Below are 25,654 nucleotides of genomic sequence, written 5' to 3'. Positions count from 1 at the left end.
AAAACCAAAAAGAAACAAAGGGAAAACTTTATTTTGAAATCTAAATACAAAAAAAAAAACACAACAAAAAAAATTGGTTGTTTCTTCACAATCTATCTGCCATAGATAAAATACTCTAACTTAAAATGTGAGGTGAAAGTACTCTATCATATCATTTCTTGTATGGTCATACCTACTGTAGCACAAACTTTTTGGCATAGCTACTCAAACATACATTTTGGTATAGCTACTTTAACGTATATATTTTTGCATAGCTATTCTAACATATTTATTTTTGCATAGCTATTCTAACATATTTATTTTTGCATAGCTATTCTAACATATTTATTTTTGCATAGCTATTCTAACATATTTATTTTTGCATAGCTATTCTAACATATTTATTTTTGCATAGCTATTCTAACATACCTATTTTGGCATAATTACTCTAACGTATATTTTCGGCATAGCTATTCAACATATATATTTTGGCATAGCTACTCTAAAATATATTTTTTGGTATAGCTACTCTAACATATATTTTGTCATAACTACTCCAATATATATAGTTTAGCATAGCTACTCTAACATACATATTTTGGCATAATTATATTTTTTGACATAGCTATTCGAACATATATATTTTGGCATAGCTACTCTAACATATATTTTTTGGTATAACTGCTCTAACATATACATTTTTGCATAGGTACTCTAGCATATGTAATTTGGCATAGCTACTTCAGCATATATATTGTGGTATAGCTACTCGGCAAACCAGAAGAATTCTAGACTCAAGGTCCACAGCAAACGGTGTCCTATTAGATTCAGTCCCTGGTATTAAACTTTATCTTTAATATAACTTTTCAGAAGAGGTTCAGCTTTCCAAATTAATTAATTTATTTATTAAATTGTTAGGTGAAAGTACGGAATAATTTAAAAAAAAAACTACCTTTTTATGTTAAGAATGTCTTTCTGAATAATATTATTATCTCAGCACGGTCTTTAAACTACAGAAGACCATTTAGAAAGTCATTCTTAATATGAGGAGGATGGTTGTTAACTATTCTTTACTTTTACTTAACACTTTAATAAATAAATAAATTAATGAAAACTAGTACAAAACTTGACAAATATCAAGAGTAAGCAACTTAAAACAGGGAGTCTTTAACATCAGCAACTAAATCTGATTGAACACCGTTTGCTGCTGACTTTTAGTCGGTGATTCTTCTGGTTTAACAGGTACTTTTATATATCTTTTGGGGGTAATTTATAAAGATCGCTAACATATATCTTTCTGGCATAGGTACTTTAATATATATATATTTAATATACATAGATTTTTATAAAATATAAAAAATTGAATTCCAAAACTGAAGGAAAACAAATGGACAGCAAAAAATTGGACATAAAAAATTGGACATAAAAATTGGACATAAAAAATTGGACATAAAAAATTGGGCATAAAAAATTTGGCAGCAAAAATTGGACATAAAAAATTGGACATAAAAATTGGACATAAAAATTGGACATAAAAATTGGACATAAAAAATTGGACATAAAAAATTGGGCATAAAAAATTTGGCAGCAAAAATTGGACATAAAAAATTGGGCATAAAAATTTGGACGTAAAAAATTGGGCATAAAAAATTTGGCAGCAAAAATTGGACATGAAAAATTGGGCATAAAAATTGGACATAAAAAATTGGGCATAAAAAATTGGACATAAAAATTGGACATAAAAAATTGGACATAAAAAATTGGGTAGCAAAAATTGGACATAAAAAATTGGGCATAAAATTGGACATAAAAAATTTGGCAGCAAAAATTGGGCAGCAAAAATTGGACATAAAAATTGGACGTAAAAAATTGGACATAAAAAACTGGACATAAAAACTGGACATAAAAAACTGGACACTGAAAATGAACATTGACTGCCAAAAAATTGGACGATTAAAAAAAAAAAAATCATGACAGATTGTGAAGAAGCACCATCATTTAAAATTCCAAATAAAAAAAATCAAACAAAAAAAAAATGATTCCATTTTTCATGGGTTTTTGCAAACTTTGAACCGGAAGTCTTTCTCGATCTCAGACAACACCTCGAAGGATGACACAAAGAATACATCATCCTGTTTAGACGCAACTTTTTTCAATTCATCCATAGAAACATCCTGGCCTACTCCGATGACAAACACACGAGCCCCCATATCATGCAAACCTTGGGCTTCCTTGAACGTCTCCTCCGGTATCAATGACTGACCATCAGTTAAGACAACCACGACCTTTCGGGCACCGGGCCGTCCACCATTCTTTTTTGTGAAGCTTTGCGTTCTGACAAAGTTGAGGGCCAGGTTTGTGTAGGTCGTGCCACCGAGACGCTGCAACTTGTGGATCTCTGTGGCGACATCGTCCTTATACATGAAGGTGTTCAATGAAAAGACGTTCCTGACTTTATCGGCAAACGCGATGACGCTTATTTGCGCATTTTGCGGTCCGATCTTTGAGTTTCGCACGAACCTCGACACAAAATAGCGCAACCAGATGAATTGGTCGAGTTTGATGCTGAAGGACTCGTCCAGAACAAAAACAATGTCCATCGGATGCACTCCACACACTGAAAAAAAAAAAGAAGGAAAAAACACATGCCATCTTCTATATATCAATACAATAACGTGTGTGTTATTTTGTGTGTAATGTTTACATCTTTTTTCTTCTGAGTGACTGATATTTAATTGTTGTGACCTTCCTTTTCTTGTAATAAATAATTTTACAAAGAATTCTTCATAAGTTTTGGTTTCGGTTTCGATTATAGCTGAAAGAACTGAAATAATTTATATGTACATATATATTTATTTTCTTCATAAGTTTTGGTTTCGGTTTCGATTATAGCTGAAAGAACTGAAGTAATTTATATGTACATATATATTTATTTTCTTCATGAGTTTTGGTTTCAGTTTCAATTCAAACTGATGCACCCAAGTCATATGGATATTTTTTTTATTTTTGAAATTAAATCATTATAATGTATAAGAATCGATAAACAATTGGCTATAAAAATATACAAAATCTGCATGAATTAAAATATCATATTTAAGCGTACTTTACGACCTAGTGGTCTCTGCTAGCTTAGATAAATACTTTTGCAGTTTTAACAAAAGAGCTACAATAATATCAGGGCGTCTCCATTTACACTGAACATCCACAGAATGCCAACATCAATAAATTACATATGAATGAGTCCCCTGTGGAATTTCCACAGGTGCTGCTAGTTATTATTAATGGGTGATGCAGAAAAACAGACGACTCGAAGTTGGCAGCAAACAATTATACTTAATTGTTTTTTGGATAAAATAATAAATAAAATTGTGTCATTGTTTTTAGTGTTATACAAAAATATATTATTTTATGAAATATTTAATAGTTTCTTCTTTTGAACTGCTTCCCTGATTGTATAGAAATTTAAGTGTAATGTGAACAGACATCTCGCTGCTCAATTCCCTACATAATGTCCCTCACGCCCAAGTTGCATTGTGTTTTGTTTGGGTAAAATAATAGTAAAAACAAAAAATGGTTCTAGAGAACCGTCAGTTCCGCAATGTAACTCTACCGAAATTAAACTTTCAAACATTGTACTGTCGATTAATTTTATTTGTTGCAGACTATTATCCTCATCTTTCTTAGTTGTTGTTTCACGACGTTTCGGCCAACTATTCCTCTGGCCTTCGTCAGGTGGTAACCGCGACAGATAGGAACTCCGAATCTCCTAACTGCATTCTCAGCAATCACTGCCATCCATAGTTGTTTTTGTCTCATCACGTTTTGACCAAGTAAGCCTCTGGTCGGCTTTGGGTAGGATTGAAACTGCTATCTTCAGACAATTCTCACTTGGAACCGTAGACATTCAACGTCTCTATCCACTGCGCCACGGGCCCCAAAGTTACCATCTGACGAAGGCCAGAGAAATAGTTGGCCGAAACGTTATGAAGCAACAATAAAGAAAGATGAGGATAGTAGTTCACAATAAATAAATTAATTAATAAATTAATAAATAATACTCATCTTAATAATGAATTCCAATTAAATAATATATACTGTACTGTCGATTTGGCAGTATTTCAACTATTTTCCTGATGTGATCCTATTTCTTATCAATGTGACATACAAATATCTGTGCGTGATGTTGCCAAGCTAATCAAGAACCTTGATTCCAGTAACGCAACTGGCCCTGATGGCATTCCAATTATAGTGTTGAAAAAGCTTCAACCAGAAATTGCTCTAATACTCACAAAACTATTTCAGTGTTGTCTTAAGGAGAATTGCTTCCCAACACCCTGGAAAACCTCATCACTATGCCCTGTATTTAAGAATTCAGATGACAGATCATTTCCCTCTAAGTACAGACCAATAAGTCTTCTGTGCGTCATGAGTAAGTTACTAGAGTCCATATTAAATAAGAAAGTAGTCAACCACCTCAGCAAAAATAACCTCCTAAATGACATGCAATATGGTTTCCGTTCTGTACAGCAGATGTATTAATGGTTTATCTTATAGGATTAGTGAATCTCTTGACAAAGGTTTCCTCTCTTTGAAGACGTGGCTGGTTACCTTTAATGCATCTAAAACCAAGCTTCTATCTTTACATCATCACCGCTCTGATCCCCATCTGGTATCAATTGAAATGGAGGGCTCTCGTCTTGGAGAAGCTTCATGTTTTGACAAGCTTCTGGGCTTGACCTTTACTCCTGATCTGAAATGGAACACATACATCAAGTCTGTGGCCAAGGTCGCTGGAAGAATGGTGGGATCTTTCTCCATTAGATATCTCACTGCTGATGCAATTCTCTATCTATATAAAAGCCAAGTACGTCCAGGGATGGAGTATTGTTGCCACATCTGGGTAGGAGCTGCTAAAAACAGCCTATCCTGCCTTGACAGAGTACAAAATAGACTTCATAACTTAGTGGGGGATGCCCTTTTCTCTTCCCTGCGACCTCTTTCCCACAGAATGGATGTTGCGAACCTGTCTTTGTTTTATCGTTACTTCCACGGCAAGTGTTCGTCTGAGCTCCAATCTCTGGTCCCCCCGCACCAATCTTTCTCAAAAAACACTCGTCGAGCTGAAACCACTGTCAATAACTTTCCCCACTCTTTAACTGTGCCTAAATCTAAACGTAGATTCCATGAACAATGTTTCTTTCTTAGAACTGAACGCCTGTAGAACTCTCTTCCGTTTGCCTGTTTCCCACCCGACTACAACTTGGTTGCCTTCAAGTCCAACATAAACAAGTTCTTGATGAACCGCCTCCTTAAGTAATCCAATCCAGAAAATTTCCATTTCTACTACGATATTATCCCATTGATTACTGTACACTCAATAACCCTTATCCTCGAGTGACTTCAGTACCTTGATGGCTCTTTTGTAAAAAAACAAAAAAAACAAACAAAAATAAAAGACCATGTAATACAACGTCGGTACGAACAGACAAGGGAGACAACTCTCTGGCTTATACGTCTCCAGCACCAACTTTTTGTGCTTAACGTTGTCTCGCTTCCATCAGCAGATATAATACACTTCTTATGCAATTGGCTGGATGAGCTGGAATACTGTCCCTGTAACCGTCTGGATGATGTAGAAAAATAAGTCACTTAAAGACGGCAGCAAACAATGTTAGATAAAAAAAAATTGCATAATATTTAATTATTTTTTCTGCATTAAATGATGAATAAAATGTTATTGTGTCATTGTTTTGAATTTGTTTTTAGTATATAAAAAAAAATAGCTGTATATACCTGGTGATGCCCGGTCAAAACATATTGTCATGTGGAGGCATTTCATCCAGCGTAGCTGCAACTGAGATTGAACTCACTACATTGAACTCACTAGATGAGTTTGTAGTGTAATTCAAGTCTTGTCGGTAGCTGAATACTTGATGCTTCGCCAGGGCCATCAAGGGTTTTTTTTTTTTTTATTGTGGCGCCATCACTAGATAGGGTGCCTACCACGGCTTAAGAGAGTTCCATCTCCAAAATTCTATAAAGAGGTGTAACTTTAAATGTAAGATCCCTTAGCACAATGAAAAATTCTATAAAGGAGAAAAGGATAGACCGCGCCAGTTTCTCAACCTGGTATTTTTACCTCACAGTACATACAGCGCCTCGTACTGATACTGGCCAGGCTTAACGTTGCTTACCTTCGGTGATCTGGTGAGAACCGGTGTATCAACGTGATTGTGAAGGCATTAATAAGATAGTATTTCAGATACACTGAATATCATAACTTGTTATGAAAAATGACCAGATGTTGGGTTTAGGACGCATAGAACACATCCATCTTAGTCTATGAAAATCAAATGTGAAGTAGCTTAAATGGGAAATAACTCTCATAGCTTAAATAAATAAGCTTACTTCCAGTTTTAAACGCAACATTTATGAACTATTAATAAAGGAAAATAAATTAAATATATATCAAATTAAAAATAAATTAAAGCAACTTCAAATAATACTTCAAAATAGAACTAAAACGATTCTATAACAACAAATAATTAATAACATCGAACTAATTATTAAAATATTATTTCTTTAATGTAATATGCAATTCTTTCAAACTTCTTGGCCTAACGTTCACAGGAAACATGAGTTGGAACAATTACATTGAAGGCATTGCCAGGACTGCTGCAAGAAAGGTGGGCTCTTTCTACCATGCTAGACAACTACTAACACGAAAGTATCCTGTACCTCTATAAGGCCACCATTCGCCCATGTATGGAGTATTGCTGTCACATTTGGGCTGGTGCATCTGCTACTAGTCTCTCGCTCCTTGACAAGGTTCAAAAGAGAGTCGCAAACCTGATAGGCCCTGAACTGGCATCTAAGCTTCAGCCTCTGTCCCATCGCCGAAACGTTGCATCCCTCTGCCTGTTCTACAAGTATTTTAATGGTGAATGCTCTGACGAACTGCAGACACTTGTGCCCCCACGACGTAAGCACCCTCGACAAACCCGACAGGCTGCTAAATCCCACCCCCACACTGTAGAGATCTCTAGATGTAAAAGATCTTTTTACTCCAATAGTTTCTTCCGCAAAACCGCTAGACTTTGGAATTCCATTCCAGGTCCCTGCTTCCCCAACAGTACTGACGTGCAGAAGTTCAAGTGTAACGTGAACTGACATCTTGCTGTCCAAATCCCTACATAGTAACCCAGTAGTTGTTGCCCCTGATAGTAGCCCCCTACACCAAAGTGGCAATGTGCCTTGTTTGGAGTGAAAATGTAATAAAAAATTAAAAAAAAAAAAATGAGGTTACTCATTGAATGTAGATTTCTTTTGAATAAATAGTATGTGTGCGAAGCGGAAAAGTCTGAGTTGCACGACGAGTTTCGCTCTACACAATAAAACTATAGTTTTATTGTGTAGAGTAAAACTCGTCGTATAAGAATAGAAGTGTATATAAGTTTGTTTTCAGTGTGAAATTTAATTTGTAAAGCAGTGTACCTTTTGTATAGAGTGATTAAATTGTGAAACAAACAAACAGGACTACAATGTTATATGATTCAAGCAAGGACGCAGGGGCGGTTCACAGAGTTTTATAATTATACTAGCAGATTATAGAGACGATTCACTATTGATTATTATGTTATATATTAGTTTAAATTGGAAGAGATGATATATTAAAACGTGTCATGTGTTATCTAGTGGATGTAAGATATTTTTCTTTTAACAGACAGATAATAAACGTATAAATCGTATGTATGTTGTTTAGCCAGAGGACATTATATTGACGTGTAAACTGAGTCATGTTGTATCAGACTTATCACACGGGATATTTTTACAGTTCATATGTAAGAAGAATAATATATGCTTTTTTTCTTTAGGAGGTCTTTTGTATCTTCCCGCTGCTCCGTGACGAACCATGAAACGATCAGCACCATCCAATTGAGACATCTGTTCTTATTTGTGAAACTATTAAAAACAACTCTTTATATTTTTATAATATAAATTTATTACAGTTGTCTCAAATGGTTTTCACAGGATCTGCAGGTCGTCTACATTTTCTGTTCTTACAGCCCGCTCCTAGCTGTCTGTCCACCCCTGTCTAGACGTCTGTCTGCTCTGGTGATCACTCCTCAACCCTCTGAATCTCTCCAAAACTAACTACATCACATGTTCTTTTACGTCACCTAATTACGTGTCTCAGACCAACCTAATGTCCACAACTAGTTATTTGTTTATTCAAAACCCCAAAATAATGTTTACATATATTTTCTATTTTCACATTCCTTTTGCGATTCACACATCAATCATTTCTTCCCCAATTTAATTGCTTATTCTTCTAATCATAATAACTGATCCAGCGACCATCCGTCGCTCAAATCAATTAATAAGAATACAATAATAATGTTTTGACCATTGACCCCGCTTGCACAGTTAACAGATACTACGCTATGATCACAGCCTAAAGGGTCATAACATTACAATTATATTGAACCTAATAAATATTAGTGAGATCAAAACTAAAAAAATATATGCATGACTTAGGTGCCATCAGCTAGAATTGAAACCAAAATATAAAACTCTCCACCCTCCTTAGCCTAGGTGCTGTCAAGAATTGTGCATGTCAACATACTTAAAGAAATAAACAGTAAGATGGTCAACATCATGAAATTTGGAATATAGACTTTTATCATTTATTTGTTTTATGTTCTGTAGCTAGATTGAGCTTTATAAATTAAAGGAGTGGTATGAATAAAAGGTGAAATATAATTGAATAAACACACACACACACACACACAAACACACATATATATATATAATTCAAACATGGTAATGTTTGAATATATGGTTAAGTGGCAGTTTTAGTCATTTAGAACTGCTTTAAAGCTTTAACGCTCACTCATTTTTCGACCAGATTTCAAACAATTATTACAGTTTATAGATCACCTTCTCAACTATATTGTGAAATAAAATTTTCAATTTTCGTTCAGTAAAACAAAAGTTATGATGAATTTTCTGGTGTTCAAAATCGTAAAAAAACGTAAGGAAGTGAGCGACGTTTTTTATGACTGGTTTCCATAACAACCACGAGTTCACCACTCTTGCAAAAAGAGAAGTAACAAGTGAAATAGAGAGAATGAAAGCATGAAAGGGAGATAATTGGGGGGGGGTTGATAAAAGCAGACGAGTGCCATACATATGTGTATGTTATGTTTATGGTGGCAAAAAAAAAAAAAAAAAAATATAAGACTGAAATCAAAGAACAAGTGAATTTACTGGAAGCCTGGATTACAATAGAAAAATGTGAGCACGAAAAGTAATATGGTTAAGCTTAAACATGGAAAAGTAAAGGACTAGTTGCTAAAACTGTAAAAGAAAAGGACAAGGTATTCTAGTAAAAAATATAATAAATTTATAACTTAACATCTTGCAGCATTAAGAATTTTCTTTGAATTCAATTTATAACATTATATAATCAATTCTTAATGTTCTTCTTTAGTTGGTCAAGATTGTGAGGATTATTTGCATAAACTTTTTGTTTTAAAATTCCCTGAAGATAAAAATCACATGATGTCAAGTCCGGGGAACATGGTGGCCATAACCCTTTGCTTATTGTTCTATCTACCGTAAAAATGTCATGAACTCGTGTCAGTGATCTGTGAGACATGTGGCATGTAGCGCCATCTTGTTGGAAAAAGAATTGCATTTTGTCTTGTTGTGCCAGTTGGTTGTCAAACCATTCCAAGATGTGTAGATAAATGTCAGTGTTCACAGTTGATTAAAAAAAAATTGGGCTGACTATCTTAGTTCCTGAAACTGCACACCAAACACCAATTTTCAAGTCATGCAAGAGAAAGATTAAAGAGATCGGGCTACTTTTAAATGGGCCATCCTATATAATCGTCCAAATCTTTATATTAATATGGGACATTATGCCAAAAATATCGCCAAAAATATTGCAAGAAAAGAAAATATTTTTTATTTCTTTAAACAAAAAAAAAAACAAAAAAACAATCTCATCATCTCCCACCGTGGCGAAACAACAACAACTATAAAGATGAGGATAACAGTTTGCAAAAAATAATGGATATATCAATTATGAAGCCTCATCTCAAAGGATTCAAAAGAATAAAAATAAAATATATAAAATCTTTTTTTTTTCTTCGTTTAACAGTTAATCGTCCAGTATTTATACTAGCAGCATCTGTGAAAATTCCACAGCAGCATGTTTCATATGTAATATATGGTGGCCATTCTGTGGACGTTCAATGTGAATGAAGGCCCTGCAACATTATTGTAGCCCTTTTGTTAAAACTGCAAAAATATTTATCTAAGTAATCTGGTTAATGAAGCGTCGGGATATATTTGATTATTACGGTTTATTTCCAGTATCCTTATAGGAGTCTGTAACATATTTACATTGTATGGACGGTGGGTGCAAACAGAAACCCCACGATATCATTATACCATCTTAAGACAGAACAGATACTATCCTTAGAGTCTAACTAGAAGACCAAGAAGGTATATTTTAGTTTCACGTATGGCTCAAAAGTGACATCATGTTTTTTATTATAATTTTTTTTTCCTTATCATTTCTCACCTGGTATTTCATCGATGCAGACTGTCCTTTTGACGGCATCGATGATCGAACTCAAATCTGACACCAACGAAACCTGGAAAAGGTCGGAAGATTTGGCGACCAAAGACCGAGCCAGTTTAACATCCGCATTGGAACCAAAGGCAATGGCATAGACCTGGACATCACTTTGACGCAGAAGCTTCACCGATTCGGCAGTTTCTTTAATATCGACTGTATTTCCATCGGTCAGAATAATCAACGCCTGGAAAATGAAAAAGTGGAAGTCCCAGATCAATAACTGTATGCATATATCTGCCCATCCGATCACTGTTGAACAAAACGTAACAGGGGATAATAAAGGTCTAATGGGATGAGAAGTGGCGGGAGAAGCACAAAAACAACCTAGACTCTAATGTTTAGTTGAATCGCAACGATGTGACGGAACATTGTGTCTCACCATATAAAATTATATTTCTTTCCCTCATACTGTACTGATTGCATTTACTAGCGGGGGTGGGGGTGGGGGTGCCCGGCTTCGCCCGGTTGTAAAATACGCTTAAATATGATATTTTAATTTGTTCAGATTTCGCATATATTATTATAGAGTCGTGATTTCAAAAAGTAAAAAAAAAAAGGTATTTGAGTGCCCTCAGCTAGAATCAAAACCCAAAGCCAAACTGTACCATTCAAAGCTGGTGACGTTACCACTGTACCAACGTGACACACATATGAACTGATTAAAAATAAACTAAGATGAATGTGCAAAATGTATAATGATTTTTTCAATTTTGATCCCTTAAAAACTATTTTAATCGGTTAAAGACCCATAAAAGAACGGTCCATAAAAAATTCAATCAATTTAGGCCCCTAGCGTCGCTCTGTGAGTTTTAGCTTTGCAAGAGATAGGTTGGTTGGTTGTTTTTGTTTTATGGCATATCAACCCTTTTCGGGTTATTTAATGCCGAATCCAAAGATTTTGAAGAAAATTTTTTTTTAATAGAATATATTTGTTGTTTTCAAGTCGGTTTCTATTTAACCCATAGTTGGGACCCTAACAGGTACTACCACTCCGGGTCAGAGTGGACCTGGAAGCAATGGTAATTAAAGGGTGGCTCCATACTCCCCAAAGTCCACAAGCTGGGGCCTCACCACTGGATATAGTTTAAGGTCATATCCAGGACCCCCATTGAGGGACTTTTTACCCTCTGCAGGGGGGCAGTCGGCGTTTTATAAATTAGATTTCTCTTTCACTGAAATGTAATTTATTTTTCCCAAATTCTGCTAACCTCAGGTAAACTGTGCCGATTACAAAGCTAACTTGTTTGGAAAACGAATTTACTATTCACATGTTGAGAAAAAGTTTCAATAATTAAATTGTGTAAATCAAAGTTTCACATCAACCCTTTTTACAATCCGATAATACTGTCACACATAAGCACACGTTGACAGAGTACAAAATAGACTTTGTGGCTTAGTGGGGGATGCCCTTTTCTCTTCCCTGCAACCTCTCTCCCACAGAAGAGACGTTGCAAGCCTATATTTGTTTTATCGTTATTTCCATGGCAGGTGCTCGTCTGAACTCCAATCTCTGCCCCCCCCTCGCCAATCTTTTACAAAAAACACCCGTCTAGCTGAATCCACTGTCAAAAACTTTCCCCACTCTTTATCTATGCCTAAATCAAAACGTAGATTTCATGAACAAAGCTTCTTTCTTGGAACTTCACGCCTGTGGAACTCTGTTCCGTCTGCCAGCTTCCCTCCTGACTACAACTTGGATGTCTTCAAGTCCAACGTAAACAAATTCCTGATGAACCGCCCCCTTAAGTAGACACTTTAAATATCCACACTAACGTACTGTACTTACAATAACCCTTATCCCCGAGTGGCTTCCGGGCCTTGATAAGTGGTGACCACCTTGTAAAAAAAAAAAAGAAAGAAAAAAAAAGCACACTGTGTCTGTCTGTTGTGCGAGCTGAGAAAGAAAAACGAAAGGATCCAAGATGGCGACTGTGGTCTTTTAATGTTCACGGTCTCGAACAGTTCTCAAAAAAAAGCACGTTTCACACGTGATTTTGAGGTGTGCCCGGGCACCATAAAAGCAGGTTGCTGGGGGGAGTGGGCAGAAGCGTTCAGACCTGTGTAGAGTGAACATCGTCAGACTTTTCCGAACTTGTTTACATTGGACTTGAAGACAACAATATTGTTGTCGGTCGAGAAGCAAGCCAGCAGAACAGTGTTCCATGGGCGAGCAATTCTAAGAAGGAAGAGTCTGGGCTGGTGCGTCTCTTGCTCCTTGACAAGGTTCAAAAGAAAGTCGCAAACCTGATAGACCCTGAACTGGCATCTAAGCTTCAGCCTCTGTCCCATCGACGAAATGTTGCATCCCTCTGCCTTTTCTACAAGTATTTTAGTGGTAAATGCTCTGACGAACTGCAATCACTTGTGCCCCCACGACGTGAGCACCCTTGACAAACCCGACAGGCTGCTAAATCCCACCCCCACGCTGTAGAGATCCCTAGATGTAAAAGATCTTTCACTCCAGTAGTTTCTTCCCCAGAACCGCTAGACTCTGGAATTCCATTCCAGGTCCCTGCTTCCCTAACTGTACTGATGTGCAGAAGTTCAAGTGTAACGTGAACCGACATCTTGCTGCCCAAATCCCTTCATAGTACCCCAGTAGTTGTTGCCCCTGATAGTAGCCCCCTACACCAAAGTGGCAATTTGCCTTGTTTGGGGTGAAAATGTAATAAAAAAAAAAAAAAAGAAAAAAAAGAAAGACCTGTGTAGATTCACACACATACATTAGAGTTTAGACTTTTGCTTATCATGTCTTACCGTATCTACGTATACATAAAAATATCTGTGTGTGTGTGTGTGTGTGTGTGTGTTCGTTCCCTATTCATATGACTGAGTATATCAAGAAGTTCATTTTATTCATTTTTAAATAGAAAAAGTAGGCTTTTAATATCAATGTCAGAGCGAGAAAGAAGAACTCAACTTTAAAGCTCGATGATTTGACAACAGAGCATATACAAATCTATCTAAAGTTAAATTTAAAAAATAGTGAAAATCAGCCTATGATACTAAACCTTATGTCTAGAATACTTATGTATGGTACTCCCTGCTAAACTATCACAAAAACATACTCGTCTAGCTACTACCATTAACAATTTCTCCTACTCCTTATCTATGCCTAAATCTAAGCACAGATTCCATAAGCAAAGAATTCATCTAGTCCGGTGGAGTATTCAACTTAGTACTGCTACTATAGTCAACATCACTTGAAGATATACCATTCCTTGTATAAGTTAAAGGATATTTGGATTTCAAATGCTATTTTATTTTGAATATTTAATTTGGATGGTGTCCAGTTTAGATGGTGTTCAGTTTAGATGGTGTCCAGTTTAGATGGTGTTCAGTTTAGATGGTGTTCAGTTTAGATGGTGTCCATGTTGAAGACGCCCCTCCATGGGATTAATGGAATATCTCATGACGTCACTTCCTCTAGTGACGTCACTTCCTGTGTTCCTTTCGTTTATTACCATTTAACCAATTTAAACACCAGACTACATTATGTGTATCAGTTATAGTTTATCTTTACTGTGGTCTTTTTAAATTTGCCAGATTCCAGTGAAGACCAATAGCTGCTGCCAACGAGAAATCAATGGCAAGCAGCTGTTGCGATAATGCAAATTTATTCGCAGATGTTATCAAAAGAGGTGGAGAGTACTGGAAATCTGGGAGACTTGTTGTCACTCAGCTTCCAGGGAACACTACAGGCTGTTTTCAAGGAGAGATCTTTGATGGCCAGTGTGAAAGCAATAATAATAATAATAATAACAACCTCAGGAGAACAAGAAAACTTCTAGAAACTAAATTATATAGCAGAAACCTAACAAAAGGTATAAATACATGGGCAGTATCACTAGTAAGATACTCAGGACCGTTCATAGGGTGGACCAAAGAAGAACTGAGATAGCTTGATCAGAAGACCAGGAAACTAATGACCATGCACATTACATTATATGTACAAAATGTATAACGATTTTTTCAATTCCTTAGTCTAGTGAAATATCAAGCGTAGTCATTCAAGTTCTCTCTAGTAGGTATTCAAGATTTTCTCCAGTTACACATTATGCGCATTAGCCATTTAATTATGCTATAGTTTATCTTTATTGTGGTCTTTTCTGAAATTTTCCGGATTCCAGGGTTTAATTATGAAGGGTAGTATCCTCATACCAGGTCGTCCTAACAAATTTCTGCATAGGGATACCTTAGACCAGTGCTTTTCAAGCAGGGTTCCGCAATTTCTAAATTTGAACAAGGAACAAATAAACAGAATGTTAAATTCAATTTTGAAAATCTATTTTATTCATGTATGCATTAAAAAAATTTATTTTTTAAATATACTAAATTGTACATAATTGAACTCGTTACATTTGAAAAATTAATGTCTTTCCACTGTTAGATTTGCTTTTATATATATATACACTAGCAAAATTACCCGTTGTTGACTGGGTTCAAAAACAGCCTACAGAAAGTGGACTCTGATTTATGAAAGTATGATAGGTTATGAAAAGAAAGGGTTGTAAAGAGATAGCTTCGAATTTGGGGGTATCAAAACCAAAGCAAAATATGATGAAAGTAAAAATAAAATAGATAAACACCATAATTTATTATACCATACCTGTTCACACTGAAACACTTATCACAATATTCTGTGGATCTATATTAAAAAACCTTGTTAAACTTTGTGACATATTTCCATTCTATGGAGGTCAGGCGCGAACGAACACCCCATCATTTTATTATACCATATTTCTTCAAACTGAAATATAATTATCAAAGTACACTTACGCAGATAGATATGAAAAGTCTTTATTAAAGTTTGTGCCTATTTCCATTCTATGGAGGCCAGGCGTGAACGCAGACCCCACAATTTTATTATACCATCCCTATTTAAGTTAAAATATACTTATCAAAGTATTCTTATGTACATCTATATCAAAACGCTTGTAAACGTTTTTTTTTTAAATTTTTAAATTTTTTTATTTCCATACTTTGTGGACCAGGCGCGAACGCAGACCCCACAATTTTAATGAACCATCGTTCTGCCAGATCAAACATATCCATTCCTGTGTCTTGATACATCTTCTATCATTATATGTAATCAGTTTTTTAAAATAGTCAACCATATAGGAGCCTATTTGTGACCACACACACACACACACACACACACACACACACACACACACACACACACACACACACACCCATTCAGCTTTATATTATAGATTATACAGTCAATACCAAAAGAATCTCTGACAACCATTAAGCACAAGATACAAGCACAATTGCTGCCTATGGAAGATAGATAGATATCGTGTGTGTCTGTCAAAAAATCTTAAAGAGTTGTGTGGGAAACACAAAGCTCAAGTTTCCCATTGAGCTTTTAACAAGAATAAATGTAATCTATTCAAATATGTAAAATTTTGTTTTCATTTCATGTACAACAAATATGTACACTAATCCAAACACTATGATTTTCATTTCATTTTATTTTATTTTTTTTAATGCTGCGTTCTGCATAAGAAAACTAAATTATTGCATAGGTGTTCCACGAGTCAATGGAATGCTTCCATGGGGTTCTGCTCCATCCAAAAGGTTGAAAAGCACCGCCTTAGATACTCGAAGACACTATCTAACGAGAAACGTTGAATTAGTAAAGAAGTTAACATTAATTTTCCTTTACCGAATTCATCAGTTAATTTTCTTGTAATATATTGGTCTTACTAGATTCCAAGACAAGAATTCATCTAGTCTGGTGGAGAATTCAACTTAGTTCTGCTACTATAGTCAACATCACTTGAAGATATACCATTCCTTGTATAAGTCCAAGGATATTTGGGTTTCGAATACTATTTAATTTTGAATATTTAGTTTAATTGTAAAGAGAATTATCCTCATGCCATGTTGTTCTGACGAACTGATGCATAGGGATACCTTAGACACTCGAAGACTGTCGAATGAGAATTCTAGAATGAGGACATAAGTTTAGTTTCTTCATCTTCCCATCCATCATCCATTTAGATGATGGAAGCAAGCTTCCTAAGGAGACAATACAAACAGGACATGCGTTACTCATTCATTCCGATATGCATGGACAGATTACAATGGTTGCCCATCACATACATAATGTACTTGCAATAACCCTTATCCCTGAGTGGCTTCTGGGCCTTGATAAGTGGTGACCACCGTGTAAAAAAAACAAAAAAAGAAAACATCAATAGACATATTGATATCTAGTAACATGAAGGAGGATAATCTATATATATTATATTTATCTTTGTCTGTCTGTCTGTCCGTTCTACTTTTTTTGGGGGAAACTACTGGGCTAATCAGGTTGAAATTTTGTATGAACCTTTGATATGAAAAGGTGCAGCAAACTAAGTGTTATGGTAACAATTCAATGAATAGGATTAGTATTTAATGCAAAAATGAGCATAAATTTAGCCATATTAAACAACTAATTTGGCATAAAGCACACATTATAAGTCAACAGGCTACAAATTTTGCCTTTTTTTGTTTTTAAGGAGTCACCACTTATCAAGGCCCGGAGGCCACCCGAGGATAAGGGTTAATGGGTTTACATAAGTCAATGTGATTATAGTGTAGAAATTATAAGGAGTGGGAATTTTGTAAATTGGATTACTTTTTAAAAAAATTTTTTTATTACATTTTCACCGCAAACAAGGCACATTGCGACTTTGATGTAGGGCGCTACTATCAGGGACCTAAATTGCAGGGGTACTATATAGGGAGTTGAGCAGCAAGATGTCTGTTCACATTACACTTGAACTTATGCATGTCAGTACAGTTTGGGAAGCAGGAAACTGGAAGAGAATTTCAAAGTCTTGCAGTTCTGGGGAAGAAGCTATTAGAGTAGAAGGCTTTCTTACATCTAGGGATCTCGACTGTGTAGGGGTGGGACTTTGCTGCTTGTCGGGCTTGTCGGGGGTATTTTCGTTGAGAGGGTATAAGGGCTTGTAGCTCGTCAGAGTATCCACCATTGAAATACTTGTAAAACAGGCAGAGGGATGCAACATTACATCGATGGGACAGGGGTTTGAGCTTAGATGACAGTTCGGGGCCTATTAGGTTGGTGACTCTTTTGGACCCTGCCCAGGAGTAAGAGACTAGTAGCAGATGCACCAGCCCAAATGTGACAACTGTATTCCATATATGGGCGAATGGTGGCTTTGTAGAGGTACATGATACTTTCAGGCGTAAGTAACTTTCTAGCACGGTATAGAGAGCCCACCTTCTCTGCAGCAGCCTTGACAATGATCTCTATGTATCTATTCCAACTCATGTTTCCTGTGAACGTTAAGCCAAGGAGCTTGAACAAAGTGCTTTCAGGTAAAGTATCTCCAGCCATAGCTATTGGTGGTTGGTAAGGTTTCTTGTAACCATTAAAGGAAACTAGCTTTGTCTTAGCAGCGTTGAACGTTACCATCCATTTTTGACCCCATTCCACTACAGACTGAACGTCTTCCTCTAGGGTTTCAGCTGTTACCTTAGATATGTGCTCATTAGTTTTCCCCATGTGCCTGCTATAGAGTGTGGTGTCGTCAGCAAATATACCCATCTCAGAGGACGGTTTTTAACGGTCTAAAAGTCTAGCATATATATAAGTTTTGTTCATAGCAATTGTTTTTTTTTTAAATGGAAATCGTTCCAACGAAGGCATGAAGCCATTTGATGTAAGGAACTAAAAAAATAATATTGCAAGGTCAAAAAATTCTTAGACGTTGAGTTCCTGTTTACAATGCACCCCCCCATGGGACAGAGTTAGACACCAGGGTCTTTTTTAAACGTTGAAAAAAGGAACAAAAATTAAAAATTGTCTCAATCGTGAAGGTTTATTGGTTTGCTTGTTTTTGTCTTATGGCATATCAACCCTTTTCAGGTTATTTAATGCCGAATCCAGTGATTTTGAAGAAAACTTTTTAATAGAGTATATTTATTTTGTTTTTTTAAGTCGATTTTTATTTAACCCATAGTTGGGACCCTAACAGGTACTACCACTCAAGGTCAGAGTGGACCTGGGAGCAATGGCAATTAAAGGATGGCTCTACACTCCCCAAAGCCTCACCATCAGATATAGTTTAAGGTCATATACAATCGTGGAGGATTTCTTCTCCACTGACAGAGAACAAGCAATTGAAGTGTAACATCTGAAGAACAGTAAAATAGCAAAGAACGCTAAGTTAATCACATTACATTTTTGTGGTCTCTTGATTTTACTGAATTTCAAGACAAAAATTCAATTAGTCTGATGGAGTATCCAGCTTACTGCTATTACTATAGTCAACATCATTTGGAGAAGGGGCACCATTCCTTGTATTAGCCAGTGTTGGGTAGCAATACCGAAGGGATCTTCTCAGCATGATATGCTTCCTGTAGTTTCCGGGGCCGATGTACATTTGAGCACTTGCTCACTTTTTCACCTGAAATCTATCTATTCATTCGAATCAATGTTTATCTTAGCAAATTCTTTTTTTTCTCTTTATTTTTACACAGGAATCACCGTTTATAAAGACCCGGAGGCCACTCAAGGATAAGGGTTAATGGGTATGCATTAGTCAATGTGATTATAGTGCAGTAAACATAAGTAGTAGGAATTTTGTAAATTGGATTTCTTAGGGGGACGGTTCATCAAGAATTTGTTTACGTTGGACTTGAAGACAATCAGATTGTAGTCAGCTGGAAAGCAGGCAAACGGAAGACTGTTCCACAGGCGTGCAGTTCTAAGAAAGAAGCGTTGGTCGTGGAATCTACATTTAGGTTTAGGCACAGATAAAGAGTGTGGGAAATTATGGATAGTGGTTTTGGCTAAACGAGTGTTTTTTGTGAAAGTTTAGCGAGGGGGGACCATAGATTGAAGCTCAGATCAACACTTGCCATAAAAATAATGATAAAGCAAAGATAGGCTTGCAACATCTCTTCTGTGGGAAAGAGGTTGCAGGGAAGAGAAAAGGGCACCTCCCCACTAAGTTACAAAGTCTATTTTGAACTCTGTCAAGACAAGATAAGCTGCTTGTAGCAGCTCCTGTCCAGATGTGGCAACATTACTCCATTGTTGGCCATACCTGGCTTTTATGTAGATAGAGAATTGCATCAGCAGTGAGATATCTACTTGAGCGGTAGAAGGATCCCACCATGTTTCCAGCGACCTTGGTTTTGTACAACGATTTCAGCATGGATATTATGCTGTCTTTTCACATAGTGCAACACCGAGTAGCCTTGCTAGTTTTTCATTTCCTTCTGAAATCACTAAGACAAAATAGCTCTTTTAAAGCGTATTAAAAAATGCAATAAAAAACAATAACAAAAAACAAACAAAACCTTGCGGACGTTTTTTCTTCCACCTGCAGCCAAACTGAATCCTTCATGGACAGTTTTCAAGGACTTTCCCAGAAAGGTGAATCCTCCGCGGTAAGGTATCTGCTTGATCTTTGTGGCCAGAATGGTGTGGTCAGTGATTTCTCCAAGTCGAATATTGGGCTGCGCATCCTCGGAAAACGTGTATGTTCCAACTTGGTAGTTTAAGGGACCAAGGTTGAATTCCATGGACATTGCGGCAACAAAATCCAGTTCCATGTGGAATTCTTCATATTTTAAACTTCCGGTATCATCAATAAGAAATATCACATCGGTCGCTGGTTCACTGCATACTGGGGAAAAAAATTATGCAAATGGTTTTATGACAAGAATAATTAAATAAAAAAATGATATTTTGAACTTAAGTGTGGCTGACCAATGAAAATGGGTGTAGAACAGTTGAGGTAAAAGGGCTAGTTGGCAAAGAAAGACAAATGAAAACATTATAATTATTATTGTCGTCGTCATCATCATCATCATCATCATGATTATTATTATTATTATTATTATTATTATTATTATTATTATTAATATTATTATTATTCACTAAAAGTAGTCACACAGGCCATGGTCAAAGATTTTTCTTTGAAAACAACTTGTGGTGTTATCTGGAGTCTGAGTGACAACAAATCTCCTCAGATTTTCTGTACTCTCTATCTCTTTTGATAAAGTTTGTAAATGAATTTTCGTTATCGCAACAGCCGCTTACCATTGATTTCTCGTTGGTGGCGACCATTGGTCTTCACTGGAATTTGGGTGACAATAAGCCTCCTCAAAGTCCCAGTCCTCTTTGCACTCATCCAGCGGAGGTCTGGCTAGTGCTTTCTCTCCATGGTCTTTCCATCCTCCTTGACCCTTCTTACTTATTTGATGTGGCGTCAGTTTATGGTGACACACACACACATACACAAAAAGAAAACAGGGATGTGGAAGGCAGGGGCGCAGGGGTTAATTTAGAATCATACAATTTCAATTTTCATGATTCCATGTGATGTTCCTTTGTGTTTTGCATCCGTAGCAGTTTGTGTCTATACTTCATGTGTGTTAGTTTCCGCATTCAAGGGTTTTCCTTAATATTTCTGCCGTTTTCATTATTGTTATCTGTTATATCTTATCAGCCATCTCTCTGATTCCAATCTCTCCCATTTTTTTCCAAAGTTTTTCTGTATTTTTTTTCAGTGCTCCTTTATTATTATTATTATTATTATTTAGATTTTGTTCCAAGCCACGGACTAGTGAAGTTCAGTAAAGATATAGAGAAAAAGAGGTCACCAATTAATTATACTCTGTAAGCCCATCTCATTAAGCATCTACACTTAGCAAGAGATAAGTTAATTTGGAAGTTACACATGGAAGGATTTGAGAGAAAGAAGGATAAATAAGTGTGGAGTAAGTTTAGAAAAGTTATCAAACACACATTAGTATGTAAAAAAGATGTTAAACTGATGATGGTGGTGATGATGACGATGTTAGTGATTATGGTGATGATTATGATGATGATGGTGATGATGATGACGATGTTAGTGATTATGGTGATGATGATGACGATGTTAGTGATTATGATGATGGTGATGATGATGGTGATGATGATGACGATGTTAGTGATTATGGTGATGATGGTGATGATGATGATGATCATCATCGTCATCATCATGGTGATGATGGTGATGGTGATAGTGATGATAATGGTGATGACAAAGATGATGACGATGAAGATGTGATTACTATGGTGGTGATTATGGTGATGATGGTGGTGGTGGTGGTGATGATGATGATGATGATGATGATGATGATGATGATGATGATGATGATGGTGGTGGTGGTGGTGATGATGATGATGATGATGATGATGGTGGTGGTGGTGGTGATGGTGGTAGTGATGATGATAATGATGATGATGATGATGGTGGTGGTGGTGGTGATGATGATGATGATGATGATGATGGTGGTGGTGGTGGTGGTGGTGGTGATGCTATTTCAAAAATGACTATATACATTTCTACTCAATAACAAAATAATAACAAGTATGATAATTGGTTTCTTCCTATGCACATTTAGAATTTTCAGTCCAGAATATCTGGACGAAGAATTCAAATACCTCACAAATACTTTGATAGAATTCAAATACCTCACAAATACTTTGATAGAATTCAAATACCTCACAAATACTTTGATAGAATTCAAATACCTCACAAATACTTTGATAGAATTCAAATACCTCACAAATACTTTGATAGAATTCAAATACCTCACAAATACTTTGATAGAATTCAAATACTTCACAAATACTTTGATAGAATTCAAATACCTCACAAATACTTTGATAGAATTCAAATACCTCACAAATACTTTGATAGAATTCAAATACCTCACAAATACTTTGATAGAATTCAAATACCTCACAAATACTTTGATAGAATTCAAATACCTCACAAATACTTTGAACACTTTGCAACATCCCACATATTCTATATTAAACACAAAGAAAAAAAACACACACATATATTTTCCAGGATAAATAAGCAAAAATCATATCCACCCGACATTTCTCTTATAAACAGACACCTTCTTTTACCCACACACGCACCAATAATACAATAATTTGCAATATTCTAAACAAACTAGTAATTACAACTAATACAAACCACATCACAAACTATAAAACAAATATTAAAAACAACAAAACATCTCCAAAACAAACCAATTTCCAATGCAAGCATATTCACTGTTCCTTGCCAAAATTACCATCATATATACGTTGGTGAAACCAAACGTAAATTAGAGAAAAGACTCAATGAACATAAAAGATATAAGAAATAGCAATTCTCTGAATGCATTATTCTCACATTCATTGAAGCATAATCATACTTTTGACTTCAAACAAACAAAAATAATTAAATTTATTTCAAATAAACCGCGACAGAAACTTCTTATAACTAATTCAATCACAATTAAATAAGATGAAAGCTTCTATAATGTATCGCCATTATTAAGTAAACTCCTATTAAAAGAACATAATTTAATTTTAGACACACCATGGAAAACACCTCCTACAATAATTACTACATATATAATCAGTCAATAAATTACATTAAAAAATACACTCATTTCATTTCAGTTACACATCCATATTTGAATTATAACGGACATATTTGTTTCAAAAAGAATATGAATTGCATCATATCTTTTTAAATACATTAACGGCTATATGAGTTTTAAAAATAATCTTTCACAACGTTATGCCTCCCTCTTTTTTTTCCTTTTTTGAATTTTCAACAACATTTTTCGTTTCTGAAATGGAACAAAGTCATATATTTCATGAGATCAAAAATATATTTTCAAATATTTGTACCGATGTTTTGTTCTCTGAATTTCATTCATCCAGAGAAAGTCTCGCAATAAAGACGAAACGTTGATGAACACATCACTTGGTTTGTTCCTTTTTTATTTCTTTATCACTATTTCTATTATTCTTAAGTCTTCTGTTAATATATATATATATATATATATATATATATATATATTAACAGGAGACTTAAGAATATTATTCTTATATATATATATATATATATATATATCAACAGGAGACTTATCGGAACAATGTAAATCTCAACAAAATTGTATTGGAGCTTATTTAGAAATAAACAAGAAAAAAAATGAAAGTATAAAAACTATAAATTCATATTCATTTATATATAGATTTATTCATTTATTCAACAGGGGTACACATTAATTACGGGTGTTGACCAAAGAGACACAATGCCCAAATAAATACAGGCCAATATGCTGTCTAACAACTACCTACAAACTTTTCACTGGTCTGGACGATATATATGACCACCTATCTTCTTGGACCTACCTTGAAAAAGAGCAGACAGGGTGCAGAAGAAAATGCCTGGGTACCAAAGACCAACTATTGATCAACAAGACCATTTTAGAAGACTGTAGGAAGAGGCAAAGAAACCTGATCATGGCATGGATCAATGATCAGAAGGCATTTGACAGCGTGCTACACTCATGGTTACTTCATTGCCTTGAGTTATACAAGATCCACCCGGTAATTAGACAAACACTGGCGTCTCACCTTCAGATGTGGAAAACCACAATATCATTAAGTCACATTGGATTGGTTGGTTGGTTGGTTGGTTGGTTTTGTTTTACGGCATATCAACCCTTTTCAGGTTATTTAATGCTGAATCCAAAGATTGAAGGAAAAGTTTTTAATAGAATATATTTGTTGTTTTCAAGTCGGTTTCTATTTAACCCATAGTTGGGACCCTAATGGGTACAACCACTCCGGGTCAAAGTGGACCTGGGAGCAATGGCAATTAAGGGGTGGCTCCACACTCCCCAAAGCCCGCAAGCTGGGGCCTCACCACTGGATATAGTTTTAGGTCATATCCAAATACTAGCAGGCCACCTAATATAGTAAGAATATGCTGAAATGTGGGAAAACTGTTTGAATTAGTGTCATACATATGGATTAAATTTTCATACTTTCAATTAAAAAATATGAGTAAAAAGATGAAAAAAAACGTGAAAAGCAGAACAAATGAAACAAAAATGGCTAAAAATGTGAAAATAAAACATGTGAAAAAAAAATATAAAAATAAATTAAAAAAAAATGAAAACAAAATGTAAAGATAAAACATAAGCAAAATTTAAAAAAATATATAAAAAAAAGAATACTAAAAAAAAAAACTGGAAAAAAAGAAAAGAAATAGGGAAATTGAAAAACAGATAGAAAAAAGTGAAAAATAATGTTTCTAAATGGAATTAAACAAAAATGGAAACTATCGAAAGAAATGCAAAAATGTTGTAAAAATTAGAAACAAAAATGCATGAAAAAGGAAAAAAAAATCGTAAAAGTGAAAAAGAAAACAAAAAAAAAAAACAAGTATTATTTTTTATACTTACATCGGCCGATCACTACTCCCGCCAGGCCGAGCAGAAAAAAGATGCAACAATGCACTCGCAACATTGTAAGCAGAAAACGAACGTCCTCAAAATGGTGTTAACTTTTTAGCAACGATATTTCAATTCGATTACACCTGCTAACAGTCGTTATTTTATCTTTTTAATATTTTTTTTATTTTTCTGACCACAATAATATTTCCGTTTTCCTTATTTATTTATTTATTTATATGTTTATGATTTTATCTTTAAATATGTTTTATCTAAATAAAAAGATAACACACTCGTCTGGAACTCAACTCTAGACAAATCTATTTTAAAAAGGAAAAAAAAACTTATCGAATCCTCAGCTCGCTTGTTGTTTCCTCCCAAATCTCATAAAACAGATGTAATTTCTCGCAATATTTGCATTCTTCAGACTACTGTTCTGATCTTGAGTGCTGACGTGCAGCGGCCCTGTTCCAGTACCCACTGTCGCTTGGTTACCTCCACTAGTACCTACTGACGTGCAGCGGCCCTGTTACAGTACCCACTGTCGTCTGGTTACCTCCACCAGTGCCTAGTGCCTAATCACGTGCAGCAGCTCTGTTCCAGTAACTACTGTCATCTGGTTACCTGGAGGAGGTAACCAGACGTCGGAGGTTACATATTGCACTCAAGATGAGAACAGTAGTCCGAAGAATCAAAATAAGAAGAATTATCAATCCTCATCTCAAAAATTCAGAAACATAGATGCAATTTCTG

General features: G+C 35.4%; 1 protein-coding gene across 1 annotated transcript; it reads right to left on the bottom strand.

Moving 5' to 3' along the window:
• LOC145258328 (matrilin-1-like) lies at positions 1-25,340 on the bottom strand. The gene is made up of 4 exons (XM_080116480.1): positions 24,914-25,340; positions 19,961-20,289; positions 10,574-10,814; positions 1-2,596 (listed from the first exon to the last, which is right to left on the bottom strand). Exons 1-4 carry the CDS (start codon positions 24,975-24,977, stop codon positions 2,028-2,030), a joined length of 1,203 nt encoding a protein of 400 aa, XP_079972606.1. The 5' UTR covers positions 24,978-25,340; the 3' UTR covers positions 1-2,027.
• Between the last annotated feature and the right edge of the window lie 314 nt (positions 25,341-25,654).

Source organism: Euprymna scolopes, chromosome 33, assembly GCF_053919585.1.
Source record: "Euprymna scolopes isolate OS-2025 chromosome 33, ASM5391958v1, whole genome shotgun sequence".
Lineage (NCBI taxonomy): Eukaryota > Metazoa > Mollusca > Cephalopoda > Sepiida > Sepiolidae > Euprymna > Euprymna scolopes.
This window is presented reverse-complemented; position numbering and strand designations above follow the sequence as displayed.

Coding starts and splice junctions, on each gene's coding strand:
- LOC145258328 (XM_080116480.1), bottom strand. CDS start 24,977: ATGTTGCGAGTGCATTGTTGCATCTTTTTTCTGCTCGGCCTGGCGGGA. Junction 20,290..24,913: donor GGGAGTAGTGATCGGCCGAT/GTAAGTATAAAA, acceptor TTTTTTCCCCAG/TATGCAGTGAACCAGCGACC. Junction 2,597..10,573: donor CTGCATCGATGAAATACCAG/GTGAGAAATGAT, acceptor TTTTTTTTTCAG/TGTGTGGAGTGCATCCGATG.